At 48.5% G+C, this 26,755-nt stretch overlaps 2 protein-coding genes across 7 annotated transcripts in view; one reads left to right on the plus strand and one right to left on the minus strand.

Annotated features, from left to right (window-relative positions):
* The window catches only part of LOC133348898 (rabphilin-3A-like), a 50,979-nt gene extending 48,533 nt beyond the window's left edge, over positions 1 to 2,446 (plus strand). For all 6 annotated transcript variants that reach the window (XM_061561997.1, XM_061561996.1, XM_061562000.1 and 3 more), the window contains 2 exons: positions 715 to 811; positions 1,459 to 2,446. In XM_061561997.1, coding sequence (XP_061417981.1) covers positions 715 to 811; positions 1,459 to 1,586 — 225 coding nt within the window. In that variant the 3' untranslated portion in view covers positions 1,587 to 2,446. The remainder of the gene's footprint in view (positions 1 to 714; positions 812 to 1,458) is intronic.
* Positions 2,447 to 4,090: 1,644 nt separating this feature from the next.
* On the minus strand, positions 4,091 to 26,282 carry GGNBP2 (gametogenetin binding protein 2). The gene is given in 16 exon segments (XM_061562033.1): positions 4,091 to 4,919; positions 6,098 to 6,178; positions 7,021 to 7,075; positions 7,077 to 7,783; positions 8,925 to 9,082; positions 10,679 to 11,842; positions 12,340 to 12,447; positions 13,889 to 14,087; positions 14,733 to 14,915; positions 16,899 to 17,073; positions 17,860 to 18,063; positions 20,525 to 20,638; positions 22,256 to 22,354; positions 22,932 to 23,185; positions 25,127 to 25,207; positions 26,134 to 26,282. Coding segments are annotated over 16 exon segments (3,891 nt in total). The 5' UTR covers positions 26,227 to 26,282; the 3' UTR covers positions 4,091 to 4,703.
* Positions 26,283 to 26,755: the final 473 nt, after the last annotated feature.

Raw genomic sequence — 26,755 nt, forward strand, 5'->3', positions numbered from 1 at the left:
TGCCGTGCTTTAGCCGGCCCGCCGCTCCGCTCGTTGTTGCGAGCGTCACTCCTCTGCCCCTCCGTTGTTGCCGGAGGGCGACCGCCTCACCGACTGCCCAGTAGCGTCCTTCACGAGCCTTCCTCCTTCACATCGGGCAAATCTTGAGAGGCCACGAATAGAAACTCGTGCTATAAGAATCGTTTGTACCCTTTCTGGCAATAAAACATGTGTTAAGATGTTAAAACACGAAACAGAAACATTTAGAATCAACATGGGAATGAGGTTGTAGCTGCTCGTGATGGAGCTGCTCATGATGTAGCTACTCATCCCGAGCTCTCAATGTCCTGATAGTGCATTGTCCTTGTGCTGTTCGCCTTTTGGCGTCCTCTGGTCTAACACTGTTTGAGACGAGCCTCTAAAGCAAACAGTCTCTGGTGTGGACCAATCAGTTTCAAAGACAATACACATACTACCATAGCATGTGTTTTTTTGTTTGCATGTTCGCCACAAGTATATGTGGTTAATGCAGACATGATTCCTTGCAAAATGTTGTTAGGTGTTGTAATATCGTAAACACCCGTTTTAGTGCCAGAAAGGGTAAAACCTATTCTGATATTTTGATACTTGCAAGGGAGGTCCCGTGAAGAACGGCATGCGCTCACATGCCCCCTCCCGCTCCCAGGAGTAACCCTTCCCCGCCAACCTAACCCAAGCCCTTCCCGTAACCCACAGGAATTCTTCTTCGCCCTCCGGCAGAACGAGCTCGCCGGCAAGAGCCTGGAGGTCGCCGTGTGGGACTACGACCTCGGCAAGTCCAACGACTTCATCGGTGAGGGTCGGGAGAGACAGAAGGGAAGGGGGGAGCACGGCGGGTGTTTGGTGTTGGTCGGAGTGATGGCCCCGCTTGTGTTGTCACACAGGTAGCAGGTGGAAAATATCGAGCACGTTCATTCGCTCGCGAACTCCCTCGCCCGGTCCGCTCACTCACCAACTCAAGTTAATTCCTCATCCACTCCACCCACACCAACTCGTTCTACCCTCTCACTCATTCAACCCGTTCACATGAACCAACTCGCCTACTCCGCTCTCACTCATTCACCCCACCTAACACCAACTCACAAGCCCAACAACAACAGCCGCCATTCGCAACTAAGTGACGGTGACATCACCACGGCGCCTGTGCCAGGCCACGTAAAGTGTCGAAGTCTCGCTGGCAGACCCAGTTGCCGTTGGTTGACGAGCAGATGCACCGGCTGTGCCCTCTACAGTCCCAACTAGCTGAATTTTAACCACCCGGCACTCCACTCGTTTTTGTGACCGTCGCTCCTCTGCCCTCAGTTGTTGTTGGAGGGCTGGACTGCCTCCCGAATGCCCAGTAGCGTCCTTCACGAGCCTCGTCACGTGCCCGAGCACTCACCCACCCCGAACGCGGGCTGAGCTGATGTTCCGTTGCCACGGTTCCCCCTCCCACCGCAGGCTCCGTGGAGCTGGGAGCGAAGGCATCGGGAGAAGCGCTCAAGCACTGGTACGAGTGCCTCAAGTACCCGGACAAGCGGGTGGAGCGCTGGCACATGCTGGGTGACGCGGCACCCTCCAAGCACTAGCACGTCGGGCAGCCACCCCCGCTCTTCAGAGCCAGAATTCGGCTTCCTTGAAGCTGCCGCCAACGCTTGGAAAATGTCGGCGGTGCAAGCACACGGGGGCTTCATTTCTCGCCGGATATTTTCCGGGTGACCGTTATAAGATTGCAGTCGTTGTCACGTGGTTACTAGTTGGCCAAAGTCATAACAAGAGGTACACTGGATGTGGTGTGCCAGGTGCGAAAATATTTTACAGGTCACCGACCCGAGACCGACGCAGTTCAGATTAAACCTCCGATTGAGATTCAGCACTTATGAATGCGTTGGGGGGGGGGGGGGTGCAGAGATTTGTGGAACTCCCAAACCCGCCCATGTCTCTCGAGTATTCTGCATATGTTAATGATATTTTCTTATTATAGACTGACAAATTCTCCAACGTGACTTTCAACCAACACCACCATCTCATGACTAATAACCATAACCACTACATCACAACCCACCGGGGCAGTCAGGAGCAACCAGCTCCACATCCCGATTCATGAACAGATTAAAATATCGGCAACCCTTCGTTGCTGTGGGGTAAATTACAGACACCCCTACACAGTGACAAAATTCATGACTGTGCCACCACCCACCCACCCAAAGGACCTGCTGGTTTAAATTGCGCCCAGAGGTTTGTAGTTTCCTTCTTGCCACGTGGCAAGGGAACCACACACAGGGCTTGACCACAACCGTATTGTTATGCACAATGCAGTACCGCAATCTTTCTATAAAGTTTTCGCAGCCAATATATGCGACATTTACAATTTTGCAGCACGGGTGGGTGCATGTTATACCATCATTTGTAACCGTTTGATCCACAATAAAGCTTAGTTTGAAACATGCGTTTCCTATGTCCAGTGTTGGTGTTGTGGTCTTGTGACCTTCACGACCCCCATGACATGGGGAGGTCTTCATCCAGCAGTGGATTGGAAAAGGGACGTACGTGGAAGGGTTTACCATCGGGGCAGCTTGACATGACATTTACATCCTGCAAGGTTAGGATGCTGTTGTGACCAGACACCAACACCAGCCACTTTACGGTGTTCAAATAATATCCATGCTCCCCACCTTCACGGAACAGCATGATGAAGTATGAACTAAGTGATCAATGTTTATTCATACTCGAGGAATCCAATGAGCTCCACCTCTTTCTCAGATGTCCAGTATGCTCCACAGGGGAGAGGGGTGGAGGCCCTCATCCAACAGTAGATTCACTTGACTAAACTAAAGTTTTTAATTTACCAGGTTAAGACACACTAAAGCTATGTAGCTATTAGAAGCAACCTGGCCACAAATGAGAGCTCAACGAAGTGGCTTATCGTGTGGAAATGTATAGCAGCCAAATACTCCAAACACATGTTTTTAAATGGAGTGAAAACACGAAGGACTGGGAGAAAAACCCACATGACCACGGAGAGAACATGCAAACTCTAGATATACAGCAGGCATCGGGGGTCGGGATTAAACCCACGACCTCCTGTATACCAGGCGAGGTTGGTAACATCTCACCATTGTGGCACCCGTGAAAGGGCTGTACCTGTACAGTAAAACCTTGGATTGCGAGCATAATTCGTTCCAGAAACGTGTTTGTAATCCAAAGGACTCGTATATCAGTTGTGATCACGTGACGCTCGGCAAGACTTCGCTCGTTTACCAAATTAATATTTATTTAAAAAATTTGCTCGTCTTGCAAAACGCTCGCAGACAAAGTTACTCGCAATCCAAGGTTTTACTTTATATCCATAAAACAAGGAGCCCATTACCAAGGGAGACCTTGGGCAGGGGGGGTGGGTGGGGAGGTCGTGGTGGAAATGCAAGAGTGCTTTGCGATGGCACCTCAGGGTCCTTCACAATAAACCCACACATGGGTGTGTGAAGATCACTTTGAAAAGGACTCCCAACCTGCCAGCATTCACACAGACCTGCGGCGTGCATATCAATATAGTTTATTCAAAATTCTATAGATTATGAATATATTATACCTTCAAACATTACACAAGATTTCAAAATATTGCAGAAACCTTTTTTTAAAAAAAAAAGTCGTAACTGGCAAAGTTTGAGTTTACAATACATTTTATGGAGACACGCTACAGGTGATGACAGAGCCTCCCGCCATCGGCGAAGACGTTCAACACGCGCCATGCACAAAAGCACAGACAGGATTACCTTCAATCCCGATAGCGAGACACACTATCCATTCATTAAAACAACCGTTAGACTGGTTGAATTTGTAAACAAGTACAGACTAAATTGGTGCTTCCGATGATTAACCATATTTTAGAGATGCATGCATCTTCCGAGAGGGGGGCGGCAGGGGGGAGGTGTTAGTTTTTTTTACGCCAGATATGTAACTCATTCTTGTTGCCCCCCCCACCACCATCCACCCCAACCCACACCCCTCCCCCCCCAATCCACCGTTGACACCAGGTTCACCAGCATACATTCTTAAATGAGAAATTAAAAAAAAACACATTTTTTAATAGCACTAAAATTAAAAAGACTTTTAATAAATTTGACGATCAACAACGTTAGCACAGAAGACAAGTTCAGTGTTCAAAATAATGTCATTCGGTGTTATCTTGTCTGGGTGTTAAAACGACCACGATTTTGAACACGTGCCAAGCGTCTTGCGCATCCTCAGAGCGAGCGCGCCTGCCGCGGATACATTACTCCTGCCCGACACGACGCGACCAACGACAGAACCCGCAAGGCAAGCAAATTAACAAAGGCAAAAAATAACTACTTTTTTTTTTATTCAGAAAGGAGAATGATCAAATGCAAACAACTGCGCAACATTCGCTAACGAAAAAAAATATAACCAGTTCAACAGATTTCATAATTTATACCGTCGACTTCAGTCCCATACCTGCCAAATGTCAATTTAACAATGGAACAAAATCTCAGAGGTTCTGGTCAGGAACAAGAAACAAATAAACGAGTGGTGGTGGTGAATTCTGCAATCCTGCACACACCGCATTCCTTTTTCCAATCCTTTCTTTAACATCCCTCGCCATCTCTACCACACCCCCCCCACCAACCCCCCACTACCCAACCCCGCACTCCGCCATTTAGACGCCCCCATCAGCAGCAGCAGCAGCTCTACTTGACGCCGGCGGTGGCCAGCCACTTGCCATTGCAACAGCGCTGATCGCAGGGCCCGTTGTGCGCGTTGCAGTACTGGTTGAAGCGCTCCTGCAGCTGCTGCCGGTACTGGTCGCGCTGCACGTAGAAGGCGCGGTGGCTCGCCTTGAACGAGCGGATCTCGTCTGGCGAGATGAACGATTCCGCGTCCGGGAAACAGTCGTCACTGTCATCCTGCGATGGTAACAGTGGTGGTGGCATTGATGATGGTGGTGACAATGGTAACAATGGTAGTAATGGCGATGATGATGGCGACAGCAGTGGTGGTGTTTTGTGGTGATGGTAGAGGTGGCGGAAGTGGCAGATTGAAGGTAGGAAGAGGAGAAAAGAGAACATTTGGGTTAATCACACTGTGCAAGCAGATTCTGTTACTATTCAGACATTACCCTGCAAGTCCCTGAATGGGACAAATATCATGTGAACCGACTGCACTTGTGAAAAAATTTACCCGTAAAAACAAAGTTTTTCACTATAAATCCTTTATATGCGTGGCATCGGTTTTATTTTATTATTCATTTCTGTTTTTCTTGAGTAAGAGTTTCATTTTTATCACATTGGTATTTTAAATTAAATATGAAATATTTTTTTTCCTAAAAAGTGGAAAATTTTGGAAAAAATTTTCACGAAAATAAATTGTCACGCACAACGAGTCTGTGTGCAAAATGTCAGCTCGATTGGATCACGGGAAGTGGGTTAAAAAACGACCGAAAGATTTGCACGGTCGTAAACGCGCAAGCAAGCAAGTGAACTTAATATAAAGGATTTAAAAAGAGCTTCATAGCTCATCGGATTTCTCCAGGATAAATACAGATTCTGATTAAGCTGGAATGACCCCAAGTGCATGATGAACTGTATAGTCAGGTGGTTGGATCAGCGATGCTTTTAACGTGGGGCTTTGGGTCAACGTGAATGTCAGAAGCGATGACGTGGAGGGGGATCACGCGCGCAAACCCGTAAAACCTGAAATTCAAAAACCCTCCTCGGACCTCAATGAATTTACGCTGAGTAATAACTTAGGTCGGCAGTGACCAGAATGCTCAAGCAAGCATGCAGCAGTGCCCATATGTTTACAATCAGTGGGTGAAAAGTCTACATTCCTATGCAAAAGGCAATTGCAGAAGGCGTCCGCAAAAGACACGTACTTAGACGGGAGTTGACAGCTTCATCGGGAACAAGCTCTTATTTTATTTAAAAACCAGCGCCAAGGGAATGTGTCCGCATTTTTTAACCGCATATCTGGAAAGCTACCGAGACACGACTACAGCTGGGACATCCGATTATCGGTTCGATTACTCTCGGCTAATCGTACGGCACGAAAATAAGCCGTGGGTGGGGAACAAAAAAGGTCTCGCCTCTTCCCACGTGCGCCGCTGGACGGGAGATGAAGATGGGCAGCGCTTGGTGACGTCATCTGCATCATCAGCCGCGTCACGCTGGTTCGGAAGGCGGGATGGGACGTGGGAGGGGGTGGGGGGGGTGGGTAGGGGTGGGAGGGGCAGCCGCCAATTTTTTAAAGGGGTCCCTCCGAGTAATCGACCACAGTCAAAGTAGTCTATTACAATGCTGTCGAGTAATCGACCTTCTCGACTAATCGTCCCAGCTCTAAGTAGAACATTGAACGTGCAACAAGATGCTATCTTTATTATTATGGAGTTATTTGGGGTGAGATCGCGTAAATGTAAGTGTATCGTTAAACCCACCTCCACCCAAACGCAGCCGATCGGTAAAGCTTTGTCACACGTTGTGAACAAAGTGTGCCAATTAGTTACTACTTCGGCATGTTTACGGCACATTTACATTCACGCGATCAAACCCAAAAAAAAGTTACTGTCAATAATAATGGTCGCGAGAGATGCCCAAGTGTTAAACTAGGATATATTTTAACAATTAAATGCGAGTTAACTCTCGATTATCCGTGCGCGGATTATCTGAGAAGTCGACTGAACGTGCTTTCTGAAAAACCATCGCTACGCGCACGCCACTTTGTCTGCTGCTTCAAAACTTGCGACTCGCCACCCACATCGCCACTAAACATGTTGGCAGGTAAACACGATTGCTTACAGCGGTCAACAAAAACAAACGACACAATGAATACGTGTTTATAGCCTAACTTACATGTTTTACCATCATCCATTATTTTATTTTATCTGGCCCACCCCAGTCCTCCCATTATCCCTGACAATTTAAAGTTGATTGTTCAGTGAGAAATGAAAATGCGAAAGCTGTGTATGTGGGTTGTGGGGGGGGGGGGGAGGGGTCTGCTGAGAAGGGGTACCAGCATGTCAGCGAGGCTCCGGGCAGGGTCCTGCTTCTCCTCGCCGCCTGTTGGCTGCTTACCCCCACGCTTCTGCCCGCCCTTCTTCAACTGCTGCTGCTGCTGCTGCTGAACCTTCTGCTGTTGCAGCCCGTGTTCCCTGCTGTGCCACCCTTTGATCGTTTGCTTTCTGCACGCCGTTAGATTTTTGTACTGCTGCCTGTTTGCCGTCCTGCTGCTTCTGAAGCGGCTGTTTGGCGTCCTGTTGCTTCTGAGACGCCTGTTTGACATCAGGTTGTTTGTGAGCCGGCTGTTTGATTTCTTGCTTTTGAGCCGGCTGTTTTCCATCCGGCTGTTTCTGAGGCGGCTGTTTGACTTCCTGCTGCTTCGGAGCCGCCTGTTTCCCATCCGGCTGTTTCTGAGCCGCCTGTTTCCCATCCGGAGGCCTCTGGCCAGCCTGCTTCGCTTCCGGCTGCCTTTGCGCGGGCTGCTTGGCGTCCGGCTGTTTGTGCTTTGCGTCGGGCTGCTTGGCCAGCGGCTGTTGTTTCGCTTCCACCTGCTTCTTCGCCCCTTGCTTGGCATCGGCCTGCTTCTGCGCCGGCTGCTTGATTTCCGTCTGCGCCGCTTGTGCTTTCTTCTGCTGCGCGACGGCGGCGGCGGCAGCGACAAGCGGGATTCCCTTGTCGGGCGGGCGGTGGCCCACGGCGCCGCAGCCATCGCACCTCACGCACACCCCAAGCTTCGGCTGTGCGCACACGGCGGCGGCCCCCACGTCTTCTGGCTCCTAACGGGTTTTGGGGGGGGGGGTCAGAATGGCATGCATTGAAACTAAAGAATTCTTACGATTCAACAGAAACACTTATTCAGGGTTATAACGATTATTGTCCTTCACTACCGGACGAACTTAACACTTGGGGGTTCGGTATTCGAGTCACCAATCGATTTGTATTTGCCCGTGTGGCACGTAGTGTTTGCGATGCACAGGTGGTAAGGGGTCCTCCTCGGGGGAGACAAGTGGCAGGAACAGGCACTCAATGCCCATTCTTAAAAGTTCTGTGCTACAGTTTCCATGCCCGTTGGGAATACCAACACCGACGTGTAATGCAAACCTCACGAGTCAACAGACATGAATATATGGGATGTGACCTTCTATACTCTACAATTTGGATTGTCAAAAGTTTTTTGGGGGGGGGTTACGATTCAATTAGTTCAAATATTATTTTGCACTTGTAGTCGTTCACAAAACAACCAATATATTGTAACAAGACAAAAAATACTACAGTGTACAAAACAAACTTATGCTACTCTGGACAACAAATATTGCACAGGACAGCCTGTGGGTCATTCAATAACAAGTAATCCATCTAGGATTTTGCGAGAAAAATTCCCTTGGGTGGTTTTGGGCTCGCCGAGTCCAGAAATGCCGATCTTTTTTCCCTCCCTTCAAGCTGCGACCCACCAAAAGGTCAAAGTGAAAAAGTGACCTCACGAAAAATCACCCTGCGCTCAATGTTGACGCTACCAGTGTCCAACACCTCATGCGTGACTAATTTGAGGCCGAGTCGACCTAGAGGACATCCAGGACCGGTTCAGATAATTGTAACCGTCACCGGTGTTGGTGGCCGCGAGCGGAAAATCAAACTCGGGTGGCCGGGTTCGTAGCACAGCACACGAACCGCTACACTTCCAGTCGCACGCACAACACGCACACAGCATAATATAAACGCCACTGAAAACAGAAGCTGTGCAGGCCAGTTTCAGCCAAAGATACGTGCCTGCCCTTTCAACAACGAACCGAGCCAAATTAAGCACAGCAGGTTCTTCCGCACACAGCCAAAAACCAGATACACATCTCGGCCGAGGGTGCGCGTGAGCAACCCGACGGCACGCGGGTGGGGCGTGCGTGCCATTCGCCCGACGCTTACGTCTGCCTGCTGCCCCTGGTTTTTTTTCTTTTTCTTCTTCTTTTTGCCGCCGTCGGGCAGCGTCTCAGCAGCCAGGGGCAGCGCTGACTTTGCGGTGCATTCAGGGCAGCACCCCGCCGGCGCCTTCTCAACGCCGCCACCACCATCCACACGGCAACCTGGCACGGAGCACCAACCGCATCGGGTGGTTTTAAATGGGGGGGGGGGGGGGGAGAAAGAGGTCACAACGGGGTCAGCATCGTCATGCGATGAATGTGCGTGTAACTAGTTTTTGCTTGAAGATAAAAGTCAAAGTCAGAATTGTGTCCTCCCATGCCAAGAGCACTGGGAGAACATCATCGCCTTTAGAGGCTCCCACCAAGCCACTGGTGGTGGAAAGTCCACATTCCCATGGCGGAGTAGGGTTTACAGACAATAATCACCATCAACGAACCACAGAGTGTTACTCGATTTACGACATTTGTCCAATTATACTCACGAGTCTTTTGCCACCTAGACTGGCAAAACACTCATTAACGACACTCAACTCTCACTTGGCTTCACAATTCTCAGCAAATCATGTGATCTGTTGCATGTGTATACAACACTCAAAAGCCCTGCACAGCAAGTTCATTAATCCAATGCCGTGTTACCATGTTCTTGGTCACATTACATCCCAGGCCTACTTTGCAAAGTACTAACGGAGGCACATCCAGTTTAGCTTCCAAGATCAGGCAAGATCCGATGCATCCTGGGCGATTGAATCACAATCGCACCACTGCCATCATTAGCACAGCCTTATAAACAGGAAAACACGTTCGACTACAATTTTGAGCAATGACCTTTGTTTATTACAGGCAATTGTCTGTTTTATATCCTCAGAATACAATTCCAGGACCCACCACGTTATATGTCTCCTATAATAAATGTTCCTGTTTTCACTGGCAAGGACGTGAGAATGATAATCCCGGAATATTTGTTTGGCTATAGACTCCATATAAAACTCAACAAATTTTCCAAACTTGTCAAGCACGACCCTCTTAAAAAGGAAGGCTCAAGACTGACTCACGAGGTTCCGTGAGGCTTTCCGGGATAAGGACTGTCATAATACCCACGTACACCCTCACAAAATAAAATTAATGCGACCTGCAAGCACAAACATATTTTCTTATCCTGTCTGCAACCAATGCTTCAATATCTCAAACACCGGTGTACGATTGCTGCCGAAAGAAACTATTCACTTTGCCAAACATGTATATATTTGCTGCGAAACACACTGCCAACATTTACTCTGTTTCTTTTGCTCACTGCTCTCAAAGCTTTCTCACAGCAGACGACACGCGAACTGCCACTTTCCTGATACTTGCTCGCTCACTGCCTTTAGGCACTTTGCACGTCGTCTGCAATTAGTGACGTTGGCCACGCCAGACCTCGGTGAAAGAAACTGTGGTTATTTTTTGACCGATCCAACATCTGACTGACTCTTCCTCGCCGCTTGCTGCTCAATCATCCGGGGCGAACCCGTTTTCTTCCTCCTGCTCTTCTTCCTCCCTGCTCTCCTCGACTTCCTGTACACTGCTGCCCAGCTGCCCTCTCTCCGTCCCTTGCCACAATCCTCAAACAGCCCTTTTAGGATCCCCTCCTCAAATCCTGCACTTTGTCTTTGCTCCTTCGGAAAAAAAAAAAAAAAATCGCTTTCCGACGTGCCCGTCGCCTCTCTTTCTTTTCAACGGGCTCGGCGCAGATGATCGGCGCTTCACATCTAAACATCTCACCTGTCTCACTGGCGGCCGAATGCTGCATAAGCGGGGTCCTGCTATCCGCCATCGCTCCCTTCCGTTCCTTGCCCCCATCCTGGCCAATGCCGTAGGCCGCCGAGGACTTCTGCACGGCCTGCACCAGGTTGGCGAGCCTCTGGTCCGGTTTCAGGCCGTTCACGGCTGCCTTCCCGCTCTTGGGCACCTCCGAGAGGACGGACGCCAGGCCGGACGAGGCGGAGACGCTTCCGTCCTGGTGCCTCGCCCCCTTGGCCGCTTCTGCCTTCTCCTTGCCCGCCTCCGAGATGTACATGTTGCTGAGCCTCTTGGCAGATTCGATGAGCTCCGTCAGCTCCTTGTTCTGCTTGAGGCTGGTGAAGCCGGACGCGTCCGTGCTCACGGTGGCACGCGCCTCCCGCCCGTCCGCCAGCTCGCTCAGGTTCAGCGCCGACTGCAGCAGCTCGGCGATGCTCTTGTCCTGCCGCACACCGTTTCCCGCCGAAGCCCCGGCTCCACCGCCGGCATCGCCGCCCGCTTTGGGCTGAGTGGCATCCAGCAGCACCTTCTCCAGCTCGCGCAGCTTCTGCGCCGACTGCAGGAGGCTCGAGAAGCCCAGCGTCTTTAAGGCTCCATCCACCGGCTTGCCCGCTCCAGAGGCCGACGCCTGAGCCGCCGCCGCGGCAGCCGCCGCCGCCGCGGCCACTCGCGGCAGGGGGAAAGTCGCGCCGCCCACCACAGGCACCTTGGACGCCGAGAAGAGACCGAGCGCGGGCCCCAGCGCGGGCCCCAGCGACGGCGGCGGGAAGAAGAGCGAGCCCTTGCCCTGCGTGGCGGAAGAGGAGGAGGAGGACGAGGGGGCGGCCGGGACGGAGGAGCACAGCACAGGGCTTCGGCCGGCACCGGACAGTGGCTGTTGCTGCTGCTGTGGGGAGGACTGCGGAGGGGGCGACTGCGACGGCGTGGGGGAGATCTTCTCGACGACGCGCCGCAGGACGGCGTAGAACGCGAAGGGCATCTTCTCTTTGGCTGCTTTGAGCAGGTCGGCCTTCACCTCGGCATCCTCAGAGCAGGCGAGCAGGATGTCGTAGTTGGAGATGCCGAGTTCCTTGTCGATGGCAGCCGCTATGCGCCCGCTCATGCCCTGCGACTTGAGCCAACCCGCAAAGTCTTTACGAGGGTCGGCTGCCCACGGGGGGGGACGGGGTGGAGGGACAATGTAGTGTTAAGGGGTGAACGGGGGCAGGATAAATGTGAGTTTTCACGGGGCTAGTTCCACAACGCCTTCCTCAGATTCCACACGGGCATCACAAGCGGAGTAATTGGCGAATCGGTGAATCGTCAGACGCTCGACGGTGGAGAGTAGGGATGAGTTTCAGATTTAAAAAAATAAATCCAGGAAAATGTTGGGATCATTTGCATACTGAAATAATTTTACGAATCTTTGTGCTAAAGAAAGTGACGTCACACGATGTCACCCGACGCCCCTCCTGCAAGGCAAAGCACGGGGATTTTTGGGATCTGAAAGATCCTGTCTCGGCGAGATTCTCCAAAAATATTTTTCTTTGTGCTACAATTCGAAAAAACCAGAAACACGTCAATAGCGGACAGCACCCATAATAACCGATCAGCAGCTACCACTCAAAGGGCCCGTTTCCCATCACCGATCGTGCCTCTCGTACCGGCGTCGCCCTGGCCACTGCCCTCCGAGCCGTCCTGGGAGCCCGGCTCGCTGCCCTCCGCGCTGGACGAGTAGCCGCAGTCGCTGCTCCCGTTCACCTTGAAGGTGCCTGCGCACAGTAAACGTTCAAATTCACCGTGGCCGCGTGTAAAGTGTCAGGTGCGCACGCTTTTGTAACGATTTAAACTTGTCATGCACTGCACCAGTAGTTTACTCGCTCTCACAAAGAGAGAGAACGATCACTCCCCGGTGCAAGAAACCAGACGAGCCGGGAGGTAGCCACGAGGCAAGCCGGCACCAACTACTGCCAAAGCTCTTTGGTCCTCTATGTATTAAGGTCTTATTGGGCAAATCATAAGTGTTTACATGTGGGAGGGAACCAAAGCACCTAAAAAAAACTCATGCGTGCGAGGGGGAAACACAATCCCGTACAGTCAGAACAGGTGGAGTCCACATTATTGCTATTACTGCCTTCTCCCGACGATCTATTGAACGAGACCTCCAGTGTTGGATTACAGGTGTGCTCCACCACCATCCGAATCACGCTTGTAGCCCAAACTGTAGTTCAAATTTCATCACTGGACTGCCATAGATGTCAGTGTCTTTGGGAGGTCTTTATCCAGCATTGGATTGACCATGAAAATGGTAAAAATGTTGTTGAGATAAACCTCTCGCTTATGACTTTGTGTACTTGCTCTCTTGTTAAATAATATTTCTAATTACTGCAAGTTCAAATGTTGCTGTGCGACACACGGCAGGAGCTGAAGAAAAAGTCCCTGCGTAAATCGCAGTTGGGAGTGATGTTGCACATCTTGAGATGGCGGCCACTTTAATGTCCATGACAACACCAGGCAATCTAATAAATAACTCACCAAACTGGAATATTTTTTATTCCACCTCCGATTAGCATGGTTGACTACGTATGGCACGAAAGAAGTTAAACATACACACATACAAACCAAAATGTAACTCCCTATTACAAACGAGAAACTGGTTTAATCACAGGTGGCTGTCTATATTCAATAATCTCCAATGGGCTGCCACCACACATAAAACGGGATTGTAGGCTGCTGCATGGCTACGTTGTCAGAAGAGGCAAGTGCAGCAACTTCCATGGTCGTACTATGTCACCACAGTGGCGGTGACATCGCCACGGCGCATGTGCCCAAGCCGGGGGTACCTTGAAGCCACGTGAAGTGTTGAAGGCTCCCTGGAAGGTCACTGGTGACCCATGACGAGTAGGACTGAATGTCCCTTCAGTCATTCACCACTGGTTCGTGAATGACTGAGAGAACACTGATCAGCGCAGTCAAGCAACCTCCACAACCCATAACGGTGCGGGAAGTGGGAGCCTCTCATCCAGCGGTGGATTGACAACCAAGGCCTACACACGTGTGCAAGCTCACGGCTCCGATGTGGACATCGGTTACCCTAAAGCTACCCAGACAGCCAAATTTAGTAATTACTTTGCCCTTTCGATTTTATAATAAATGCGAGATATAACGGGCCAGTGTTACTCCGCGTGTGACGTCAGGGACTGATGAACTGGCCTTGGAGAGTCGCCTCTGTGCTGCGGTGGTCGGCCAACGCGTGCCCGTTGGTGGCCTGGGGCCCGTCCGTGGCAAAAAGGCACATGCACGCGCCGTCGCCGACCTCGGAGGCCAGCGGCGCCGGGGAGGTGCTGGCCGCGGGAAGAGCTGGGATCGCATCGCTCATTCCGTCGCCGTCGTCCGAGCCGTCGGCATCCTCCTGTGCGCGGCGGTGGTGGAAAAAAAAACATTTGATCAGAGAACATTGCAAACCCGTCGCAAAGAGCCCACACCTTGGCTTCTCATTTTAGCAACGGCAGCCCTATTCACACAGTCAGCGCTGTTTAGGAGGGAGACGGTGAAGAGGACGTTAAAATCAATTGCTACATTTTAAAATACGAGGAAACTTAGATTTTTTTACGAAAAGAACTTGGTGGAAAACTGCCAAATCATATCAATGCAACTGTAGACTTATTCGGGCCGCTGCTCGAGTAAACAAGACTTTCATGTTGAAGCCCAAATCAAATTTCACTCGGAGAGAGGTCGCTCATTCCCCTCTGCTGTCAGGAACTCTCCCCCCAGTCATCCATGCTGTCGACTCCCAGTCCTTATTAAGATGCAGGCTCGATACCTTCCTTTCCTCCGTCCACGACTGGTCTCGCCTCTCCATATAATCCTCACGTACAGAGTCTGAAGATGCGGTCGCATTTAGACGCGTTATAAAAAAAAATCATTCGTTTTATCAATATGCAATCCGAGCTTCTGTTCCAGTTCCAGTGGTGAGTGTTAACCAGCCTCTCAGCCCGCTTGACTGCTTGCAAGCCACAAACGCAACAAGACCGGATGTGCAACGTCTATTCCGCACCTGGACAGGCTCGGCCAGGTCTGTGTTGGCGTCCGCCCCATCCAAGCCGAATTTGTTCTTCCGCCGGTTCCTCCGTTTCTGCCGCTTCTTCTCCTGGCGCAGCTCGCGCGCCCGCTCCTCCTCCCACAGCTCCTCGCACAGCATGTCGATGCGGCTCACGCCCTGCTTGCGCTCCACCGCCACCTGCATCCCCCACGCAAGATGCGACGAGGTGCGCACGCACGTACGCACACGAGCGCAAGTATGAACAAAGCGGACGCGGAGGATATCTCGGCACTTGGTGGGGCCCTCGATTATAAAGACGTGGAGACCGACGCATAGCGACATGGAGAAACACACAGATGCCCACACGTAGAGACAGACAGATAGTGAGTCGAAGAGACAGACCAAGAGACAGAGATGACGCAACACACACGTGCAGACAGATAAATCTTGACTTAAAGCTTTTGTGACTGCAGGAATTCATATTCTTTGGGTCCATATTCTTGGTTCTTTCGCTAAGTCACATAGATAGGTTCAAAGAAAATACCAAAAAACAAACTGTTTATAAACAGTTTGCCTTTAGAAGCTAACCCCCTTTTCCTGAAGACGATCGCTTGTGTAACGATCGAAACGTCGTAGTTTTTTGTTATTTTCTTTGAACCTATCTACATGACTTTACCGAAAGACCCAAAGAATGCGCAGACAGATAGTTTTGGGAAAGTATATTTTTTTAAACGTTTGTTTGACAATCATCTACAATGCAATGGATCTCGTAAAGTAAGCAAGGTTGCGCCTGGACAGTGCTGGGTGACCGCCATGCACAAAACAGGACGTCTTCGGGCTGCAGGCTACGTGATGGACAGCAGAGGGGGCTCGCAGCAAGATTCATTGCTGTACTCTACTTCTTTACTTCCTGCCTCATCTAGCAGTGGATTGACAACAGGACTGCACATGCACTTATTAGAAGCTGGGGCCCTGTGCACATTATTATCTTACGTAGATTTACTAAGCGCCTTGATCCAAGGCATGCTGCACATGCCTCGAGACAGCAATGCACAAACATGAGATGCAACGTTAGTCTGGATGAACCATCGTGATTGCTGCTGTTAATGCCCAAGCGCCTATACACAAGCGAGACCGATGGGAGACAACACCGCCCCTGGCAGCCTTTGTTACCCAGTGCTAATGGTGTCACCACGATAGCGACGATGCATTTTAGGCCAAGTCAATCAGGTCCACGCAGCAATCGCCATCGGCCAGATGGACTTTAAAAAGCTTCTGCTCCAGCGAGCTAATAGTCGATAACAGGTTACGCAAGCAGAATTTTTTTCTACTACTGGGAGGAAAGGAAGATTGATATTCTTTGGGTCTTTCAGTAAAGCCACGTAGACAGAAAAAATAACCAAAAATATCGATGTTTCGCTCGCAACACAAGTGGTCGTCTTCAGGAAAAGGGGGGTTAGCTTCTAAAGACAACTGCTTATAAAGGTTTGAAGTGGACGTAGCCCAAATGTCAGCAGCCAATGCAAGTGGTGGGCAGGGACCGCTGCGGTGGTGGGCTTTCCACCAATCAGAGGGCTGCCAGGCAAAAATGAGCATGTCAATGCAAGATCGCCGAGCCTTCGCCACGGCTAGTGCGCCAAGGTGGCTATGTTAATGTGGCCTCATCAAAAGTACAGTCAATAAGAGAGTCTTACGTGTTCTGTAGACGTGTGCGTCAAAACTACAAGTCCTCACGACCTCCCAGATCAAGTTGTGTCAATACAGAGGATAGCGCAGGAATTATGAGTTGGTTGAGTTGCAGTGGCTTGGTCAAGAATGGAAACTAGCTGGTGTGGTGCGAGATGGGCAGGGGCATCTGTGGGGAGGACAAGTATAGCCCATAAATCAAGGCGCTGCTGCGTGGTTCATGGTGAAGGCAGGAGAATACGTTGGAGCATAGAAGCACAGCACAGCAATCCATTTGTCTCTACTGCAGTTTGCTGCCCACATGTCGAGGAAAGTCTGAAGACTTTTTTTAGGAGGGTCCTTCAGTTTGCCAATTTCCTTAAGGAATCTTTTGAATATGGAGAGCAAACAGGGCCAGTTGAAGACCAAGGCCAATGATGACGACGACGAGGAAGAAGCCTATTTGGGCAGCACTGCAATTCTACAAACGGGTCCGTCAAAGGGGTGACGCGTCACCTCGAAGCTCTTGCGCAGGGCGTCCACCCCGAGGTGGAAGAGCAGCTGCCAGGTCTGCTCTTCGGCGCGCAGCCGCTGCCAGATGCGGTGCAGCCGCTCGTACAGATGGATAGCCAAGCAAGTCACCACCTCCTCCTGCGCACTATCCAGCGTCTTGGCGTGGCGCTCTCTCCTCCTGCTCGGAACCAAGGACGCACGGCAATCGATTCCCGTTGCAACTTTCCGATCACGTTGAATCGCAAGTCAATTTTGGTACTGTGCCATCCTTACAGCGGCGCAGGGCTATCACGAATGCACAATGTTTCGCAAACCGCCCGCAGTAGTTTTGCAGTTGAGGCCGTTGTTGTTATGTGTTCTCCAAATTTAGTATTAATCGGTCATTTTTCAAATCTAGCAAAGACTGTCATAATGGCACACATTCCCTACTCCATGTCACGTGCTATTTAGCATCCCCTGTGACGCAGACAGCACTTATTTATGAATAGGTTTTTCCATGTTGTGCTGTATAGCACTTCGATGCCTTTTCTGGTTGTACCACGTGTTGTTCGGCATGATACGAATGCCTATCAAGTCTGACTGCTGATGAGACTATGGATGTCGAAACCCGTGAACTTTGCTCATGTTGCATCAATGCTGCTGAAATTAAGCAAACCCCGGTTGCTGCGCGGATGTTGGATTGTGTACAAATATTTTATTTTAATGCAGAGACAGAATTATGAACGAGACATTGTCTGCTGATCCATATTATTATTCATATTCTACACAACGAAGCTCATGATTATTTGTGCTGGGTGTATCCATCAATTTTATTTCATGTTCACACATCTAACCTTTTTACATATTCACCCTTGGCCTCAGTACCCCAGCGAGTCGGACACAATACGCTTGTCTACAAAACAATAGCTGCAAAGAATCGAAACCCCCCCCCCCGCCTCCCCACCATCCCGACCAAGGCACGTACCCTCCAGCGAGCTCGGAGACGGCGCGGCCCAGCAGGTGGCTGATGAAGGTGGTGTCGCAGGAGACGTGAACGTGGCGCTCGTGGGGGCAGGAGCGCAGGCCCTCGTAGAGGCCTGCGCAGTAGCCCTTCTCCTTGCTGCCGTCCACCTCGCCCGTCAGAATGGCGTAGGCGCGCAGCACCTTCGTCTTGCACTCGCCGCAGAACCTGCTCCCGCCAGACGATGGGCGAGCCGGTTCTAACCGTGTTCTAAATATTTACGCGATCGTCGTCGTCGCGATTACCATCGGCCATTGTCGAGTCGCTGCTGGCTCAAGGCTTCCTCCCCTAAACCGTCACCCTCACTTGTGCCTCTGCGATAACACTGGTCACACTTTTTCTGGCATGAGGTATTCCAACGGTTTTAAGGTAATTGTGGGGTGCTGATTCCAAATCTGGCATCAGTTTTTGTCTATCGCATCAAGTTTTTGAGATATCAAATATTTAATTTTCAATATAAACTGCAGAAAAAATATTAAATAAATGTGGATATATACATAAAATGATATTATAAACACACTATCCTAAAAATACAGCACGATATTTTAACACTAAAGCAGTCATTGACTTGCAACAACTTGCAATCAAAAGTGACAGAGATAATTTCGGGTAAAATCAATGAAAATGGGGTATATCGATAGCATAAAAATTATGTGATAAAGCAAATCTGAGATCAGATTTGGAATCAGCACCCTGAAATTAGTCTAAAACAGCTGCAAAAGTCCAGGCCAGAAAAAAATGTTTTTTTTTTGTTGACCAGTGTAATCTGTCGCGCACTCGCATCCTGGAACCGATTTCATGCCTCCATCTCTCGGATGAGTTTCATTCCTTTGGCTGTCGGTCTGTCACCAGTTGCGTCCATTGTCTTCATCCCTAATAGCGATGTATCCTGCCAAGCGCTTACATTTCTTCACGACTATGATGTCTCCATTAGTATCTGTTCCCCGATCCACGCGTTTCTCTATCTAAGTACAAGTTCGAGCATGTGTCGCCTAACTCAACATTTTGTGGCGCAATTTAAGCTTGTAATACATTTTTTCAGTGGTCATTTTCCTGATGTATGCGTCAGCTATGTACTGATTGAAACGGCAAATCGGGATGCTAATTTTCATTATCTAGTACTTAATTCCAAATGGAGGCTTTCAAGACCAACATTATGATTCATCATTGCTTTATTTTGGGCTAGATCCATCATCCGACAAAGCAAAACCAATCAAATTGTCACGTGGGCAAATGTACCAATTGATTTCGCCCAAAAGAAACCAATTTTTTTTTATCATGAAGTGCTTCAACACAATTTTCTTTGCCTCTAATAATTGGGGGATGAAGGTCATAATTGCTCAATTTTCCCTTCCACTATCCACATCGTGCCAAGTTTCCCAAGGCAGTTAGCTGCAATGTTAATTAGCACCAGCGCTTCAATGGATGATGGAACAAGCATAAAGAGGGTGGGGAAGGAAATTAAGGGTGTAATGGGATTATACGGTGATGAATAAAATAACGACCCATAAATTGAGAGAAAAGATGTAGCAGTTTCCTTTTCTTATTTGCACCCTGACTTTGTGAACTTTGCCAAGTGCATCACTCCAACTCTTTCCCCCCCAACTGTAAAGAAACATATTGCATAACCACCCCCAGACATCACCCCTCTTTTCCTCATTCCAATCTCAGTGAACAGACACTGTGCTAGTTAGCTAAGGGATTGTTAAACATTATTAACAATTATAAAGAATCCACCATACCGTTTCCCCATAACCTTCCCACCATCACTCAAAAATGTTGTATTACCATGCTTACTCGAGAAAAAAAAGAGCTTTGGATAACAATTTAAATATTTTAAACATTATCAGTTATGATCAATCCACTACTGAAAGGTCTCCCCAAGGTGGATGGCCTGCAATGTAACAATACATCTATCACAGATACAGGATACGGGTTCATTGCTCCTTTTCCACGGTGGACGTCCTGTCAGGAACTTTTCCTCCCTTGGCTTGCACTCTGTCGTTTGTCTCGACCGTGGTTTTAAATATGCAATCCAAACACCAAATAGCTCCAATTCTTCGCAGATACATATCTAGGCTGTGTGTTCTGGGCTGTTTGCTGAGCGTAAAGCTTGCTGAAGGATAAAAACATCAATATAAAATGCATCAAGCTGGATGTCATGGACCCACAGCTGCATCCGAAGGTTAATAATGAATGTAACGATTTGATGTGTGCTTCCTAACATGCTAAGCGATGTCACTGATGATACTCAACATGTCTTCATAAGTCAATAGTGATGTTACGAGAGCATCCCAAGGACTCGAAGGAACGTGGCAAAATCATGCGTCGGCTGGGCAAGCAACATAAAAGAATGGATCAAGAAGAAAGGGAGGAACGCCATAAATAACAGAACAGTGTCAAGAACACCAAGACATTTAGGCAACGAAAATAGATGCACCCCAACGGTCACAAAGACCGAGTAACCCTCTCATGCACGAATGTGATTTTGGGAGCCAAAGAAACTCCCCAAATGTGTTCAAATATAGGTGGTCCATCAGTGGATAACATGCATGAGCGAATTAAAGAAAAAATCAACAGTGGTGATGGGGGATGGGGGGGGGAAGACGCTTGCGGCTCAGGGGGTCACCTGTGCTTGCGCAAGTGCGTCTCCAGGGTCTCCAGCAGGCAGTCCGAGTCGATGAGCACCACCTCATCGCGGCAGTCCTGCGACATGCGGTCCCACACGTCCGTCCAGCTGCCACTGCACACAGAGGAAGTGTGAGCTCAGAAACATCCCAGCAAAAATAAGAATGTATGTATAACTTATTTCGCACCGCACATAGCCAACCGTGCTAATTGGAGGTGATGACAATGCTCCCACCTGCGCTTTCAGTTGAATTTTCAAGAGGACCCATAGTATTGACATGCCTCAACGTGATTCACGCCCTGTGCTTGCTAATCGTGCTCATTAACCCTGACGATGCATTCACGACATAATTTGGATTTCTATAGCTTTGAAATAATCTAGCCAATTTATACAGAATTGAAATCTAGGATTAGGACTAATTGTTTATATAGCATCTAAATGGGACTACATCTCAAGACACTGCCAAAACAGTGGACATTTATTTGTAGAGGCGGTCAGTGATAGGTAGGAGAAAAGGTCTTGAGCCTGAACAGTGGATGCAATTGGACAGCACAGATGGAAGCAGGAAGGCTGACTTGGGGCTTCAACATAAAGCCTTAGAAAAAAAAAAGCACCCCATTTCTGAAAATGGCTCACAACTTTAAAATGTCTTCCTAATAAGCCACATGAAAGTGCCACTTACTTTGAAATGTGTGGATGTTTATGCTAAACATCAGATGGATTCGAAGCCATTTCAGCTGAAACATGCAGCGATGGACAGAGACAAGTGGAAACCCCACAAAGTCGATAGATGAAGGCCCAAAATAGGCTCAGAAGGCCTAAACAGGCCAAGAATGTGTATGCAACGTTCACAAAGTTACCTTCAATGCACACCTATCACTTCAACACCACTCTACCGTAAAATGTTCATCTTACTCGTACAAAAAAAAAACAATCTCTACTTAATATCTATCAAAAAAAACACTTGGTGTTACCTGTATGGGGCCTGGAAAGGCCCAAAAATGTAGGTAATTTTACACCTGACTCGCTTCCTGGCTCCTCCACCTCCTGTATCTGTACCTACAGCTTGGCTGGCTGAGGTGGCCAGTGCACCGTCTCTGCATCGTCACGCACTCACAAATCATCTTTTGCATAACATGATTAAACAAACCTAACACCGTACCATTTCCTTCTAGTTTTAGTAATAATTCAATAAGTTGGAGCCCTTTAAAAATACACTACTGAAGTACTCTTGCCATGTTGATCATGGGGGTAGGTTGTTGGCTGTGTCTTACAACGGCGCCTAGTGTATGGTCAGTGGACGCGGAAGATGGATGGGTCCGTGTGTCTTTTAGAGGGCATGTTGGGAAAGCACAGGTGGTACATCTGCCAGTCATCTCAGTCCGTTAACCCCCATGACACCTGGGTCTGTCCCGTAACCTCCTGCCAGCGAGCCTTCGATACGTCGCATCAAAGTGCACCTAGCCTAGTATAAGCGCTGTGGCGACATCAATGTCACTTGGTGACAAATAGCTGCTGATGTTGTTGTTGTGTTGGCGAGGTGGTAATCCAGAACCAGTTCAGACAGCACTCGCCACTAACTTTAGACGTGCCAGAAATCAGACTAAGATCAGGGATTCGTAACATAGTGCACTCACTCAATTCCCCTTCCTGTAAAGCTCATAAATTACAGCAACATACAGCAGGCAGTAATTTTTCCCCACATCCAGTCACCACTGTGGATTCAATTACCCGAGCGGTTTTGCCTTGTGTGTGTCCAGAGAATGGAAAGGACAGCGCCGGTTCTTCTTGCTCTTAGGAATGGAATCCAGAATATCATTCAGCTTCGCCCTGTGGAGAGGAATTACACATTTTAATTGCACGCGAAAAATGGTACGTGCCAATCTTCCCACATTAGAAATGTGTAGTGTGACCTCAAAATATGTCAAATCTCTCTACCTGCTGTGAAAAAGGCCCATCATGGCTCCAAAACATCAACCTATTATCTTTATGTTTCAAGACAGTGTTCACCTTACTGTTCTGGTGGTTGGTTCTGGAAGAGCCATACAAGAAATGTTGTAGATTTGCTCACAGAAGATGATGTAATCATCCCTTTTTGTAATAAGTTGTTAAATGTGTTGTATAAGATCACACAAGTGTGCAGTATGTATACCAAATACATATTGATGGGTCCCATGGACCCAGGGCTACATCCTAAGTAAATAATGAATGCAACAAACCATTTGATTTGTGCTTCACACTGGGCAGAGTAAAACATTAAGAAATAAAACACAGACAAGGCATAATTCTTAGCCAGACGTGTATAAAAGACTAGAGACAATACCACGAGTAAAGATACTACACGTGCATTGACCTTTTTTGGTACGTACACTGCGGGCATAAAGGATGTACAATCAAAGACACGCACCCGTGCAGATAGAACAAGCAGTAGAGTTTCCGCGCGTCAGCCAGGTAGCTGTGGCAAACCACAAGCTCTCCCGACGACTCCAGCAGCAGAGGCTCCAGTGCCGGAGTGCCACTCTCCAGCAGCGCGGAGAAGAGACGCTCCACGCTGCCGCGGCAGCCCACGCATGCCACCTGCTCCGGGAGGCAGCCCACCAGCTCGCGCGGCGGCACGCGCACCGCACACACCAGCTCCTGCCCCGACAGCATCTCGTAGTGCTGCAAAACACGCACAGCAGGTTGAAATCGTTTTCTAAATTATTATTTCCACCACCCCCCCCCCCCCAAAATGGTAGCGTGCCCTTCAAACAATGACAACTGTAGATATACCCGTTTACTGGATTTGATGGAGATTTTTTTAGGGGGTGGTGGGGATCCCTATAAATTTTTTATATTACATTTATAAAGCACTAAAAAGGAACAGCGTGCAAGTAATACTCAATGTTTTTGCTGCGTCTCCACACTGCGATAAAACTTCATGCGTCAGGTGCTCCCAGTTTAATACTATAACTGTTCCCACTGTGCTACTATAATGTACGTTCCAGAAATGGCTTGTGATTTTGTGGATTCAGTGGTGTTTCATTGCCGTATAATATACTCATGCAATATACATGTTTATAATATAAAAGACAGTATAGACAACCTAACAATCAGCAAATAGGATCAAATTAGTCTTCATGGAAAGAATATTGTTTTGTTATGTAAACGGATAGGTTTGGGCACCCTACCCCTGAATGAGCCCAGTATTTCAGGAACGTATTCCACTGGCCGCAAGCAGCTAGAAGTGCACCACCTTGCATTGGAGAACTGTGCTGGTAAAGTACATTACAGAACTACTTCTGAAGTCCCTTCAGTCAGTTTCTTATGCATGCTAAAGAGTACATATTTCATATGTTCTGCAAAGTATGTGGTTTGCAGGTCAATCAAGCAACAAATGTTAATTTATCAGTTGGAATTAGCCAAATAATTGGACATCTTTTTTTATTCAGTAATTTGTGAAAGGGCTAAGAGACCTACAACTCAGAACACTTGAAAGCCTGTTTAATCAGGGGCGGATTCCCAGATTCAAAACCAGGATCACAGCAGTGCTGGCTCACTGGTATTAGCGATTGTGTCACCTCAAGAGCAATGTCATTGCTATAACATTAAACATGCTCAGCTTGGAAGTGTTTTCATTACCCAGACATGTTTTTTTCAGCAGGGAACGGGGTCTTCACATTCACAGCACCTTCATCAGTAAACACAAACCCTGCCCCCAGTACATTCCATATGCACTGACAGCTCATGCATATTCTACATTACTAGCTTGTTAGCCCGTCCTAGGACGGAAGCTGTAATATTAAAGATGTAAATTAACATTGTATTGTGATTGTAATTTTATTGAGATGTGTACCAACAATGGTATTATCCGTAGGTTGGACCATCCATACGATTGCCCTCTTGGTCCAAGAAACTATTTGCCCGATAAGGCCACACTTTTTGAGGTGATAGTCTAAAAATAAGGTTGTGTGTATTATACACGCAGTGTTAAATTTCATGTCACATGCAAACCACAATGGGTCAACTGATCCAATGGTCAAAATCATGCCTTTTGCTGTCCAAAAGTTACTGTGTGTGTATATTATTACTTAGTTTACGGCCTTAGCTCGAATTTTATTCAAGATGAACGTCTCATAATATACAGAAACTGTGCGAAATGGTTAAATGGCGCAACTGCTTGCCAATTACAAAGCATACGAGACGAAATGTTTTTTAGTGGGACAAAATTTAAGGGGTTCTTAAGTGGCAAAACCAACTCTGCATACAACTATAATGTTAAGGCATGAACTACTGGAGGAGCAGACACTTCTCAATAAGCCACTTTGGAGGTGTTTGGGGGGGGGTATTTATTAACTCGCTGTTCCTGGCAATCCAAGATCGATTCCTGGCCATTGCAAACAGCAATGGTGATATCTGAAATAACCCTGCCCTTAGTCGCATTCGCCGACCTGAACTGACCATCCTGAAGTATGATTAAAATACCTCATTACGGACATGAAAGTGGCCTTCATGCACTAGTGGGCTGAGATTGGCTGAAATGCAAATTCCCTTCAGTTAATATAAATCGCATGTCATGTGAAAAGTACAATTGATGTATTTTTTGCAATGCTTTGCGCAAACCTGAGTGAATTGCTTCAGCTGAGCGCTGTTGACTTGACCACCTTCTGCGTTGAGTAGCGTGTCCGGGAACTCCATCACCAACTGCAGCATGTCGAGAGAAGGCACAAAAATATCGCACGAACATCGCGTTCAGAGACCAAAATTGCATTTGATGCCGACATTTCCGGAAACAAGTTTGAACTTACCCGAAACGCCTCTGCGTTTTCGTTCGGATAATTCCCCAATGTCCGCATTTTTTTTTCATTAACCAAAACAAGCAGCCAAACACTCACTCTATTATATTCGCCTTTTGAAAGGCCCTCAAAAATAAAATAAAAACCCCATTACAAAATCCAAAATAACTTCGGCGGACTTCTTTTGCAAACAAGGAAGCAATATGGTGCCTCAGAAACAACTAGACTGCTGTGAATCCGTATCCATTGGACATAAGTGGCACGCTCGCAAACGGACACCATCAAAGCATGATTATTGCCCTACAAAGGGTCAGGATGGACGAACCCCGGACACGTCCCATACACCCCCCAGGTGATAAGCTCATCTTAAGACTTCACATTCGACGACATTTGCCCTATTGTCCCTATGACCCCGAGTCGATTATCATTAACAGAGTTGCGACTGCGATGGTACAAATCCCCCACTGGATGCACAGGAAGACGTTGCACATCTAGCATATAATAATGTGCACAATAGAGTCAGAACAACAGCAATCAACACTATTTACTATTATAACAGCACTGGCTGTACGTTCGTGCGAGGCCCATCGCGCTCTGAAGCACCAAGAAGAACACGGCCTATGCAACGGGGCCTACGGCCTCGGGACGAGGGCGGGCGTACAGCCCTCTCGCCCCGGGGCCTCGGTGCGCCTTAAGCCGGCTGACAATCTAGGAAAGTGCTTAGGCTCCAAATTGACCCAGGCCAGAACCGCGATCAAACCGGACCCTCGGGGCGAGGGGCGCGTGCGATGGTCCCCGGAGCAAGCTCGAGGCGACGAGGCGGGTTCCTCTTACCGTGAGGGTATCGTCAATAGCGAGAGGAATCTGCCGCTTCTTGAAGGGGAATCCGTCCTCCCCGTTCCGACAAACGGCCACCAAACGCGCCATGTCCGCTCCGCGTCGCCGCCTCGCGCTACGGCTCCGCCCCGCGTCGTGATTGGGTCGGCATTGGTCACGTGATATTTTAAAGGAGTGGGGGAGGAGGGAGGGGCTCGTAAAATACTGGGGGGGGGGGGATAACCTTGGGGGTGGGGGTCACGTGACATGAGTGGTGGATTATTAAGCCCCGCCTCTCCGCCCCTCCCCCTCTGGAAACACCACTTCTCAAGTCGAAGCTATTGATGTAAAAAATAAGTAATATTTAAAAATGATTTTCTTAAAAACACGCTTTAATGAAATGTAACGTACGAGTAATGGCAGAACTCCACGACTCCAGGAAGTGGCCCCGAGGATTGCCTTAACGTAAGGGGCCGTGGTGATATACAGCCAACGTGAGTTGAGCGTGGACAATTAGAGCCAAGGCGAAACATAACATATAAAAAAGATGGTTGAAATTATTTTTAATGATAGAATATAGTATTGTCATCAGTAAGACATAAGTATACGAAGTTTGCAGTCGATACCACATTGGGAATTT

This window comes from Lethenteron reissneri, chromosome 28 (genome assembly GCF_015708825.2).
Source record: "Lethenteron reissneri isolate LAM-NWPU_2019-01 chromosome 28, ASM1570882v1, whole genome shotgun sequence".
Lineage (NCBI taxonomy): Eukaryota > Metazoa > Chordata > Hyperoartia > Petromyzontiformes > Petromyzontidae > Lethenteron > Lethenteron reissneri.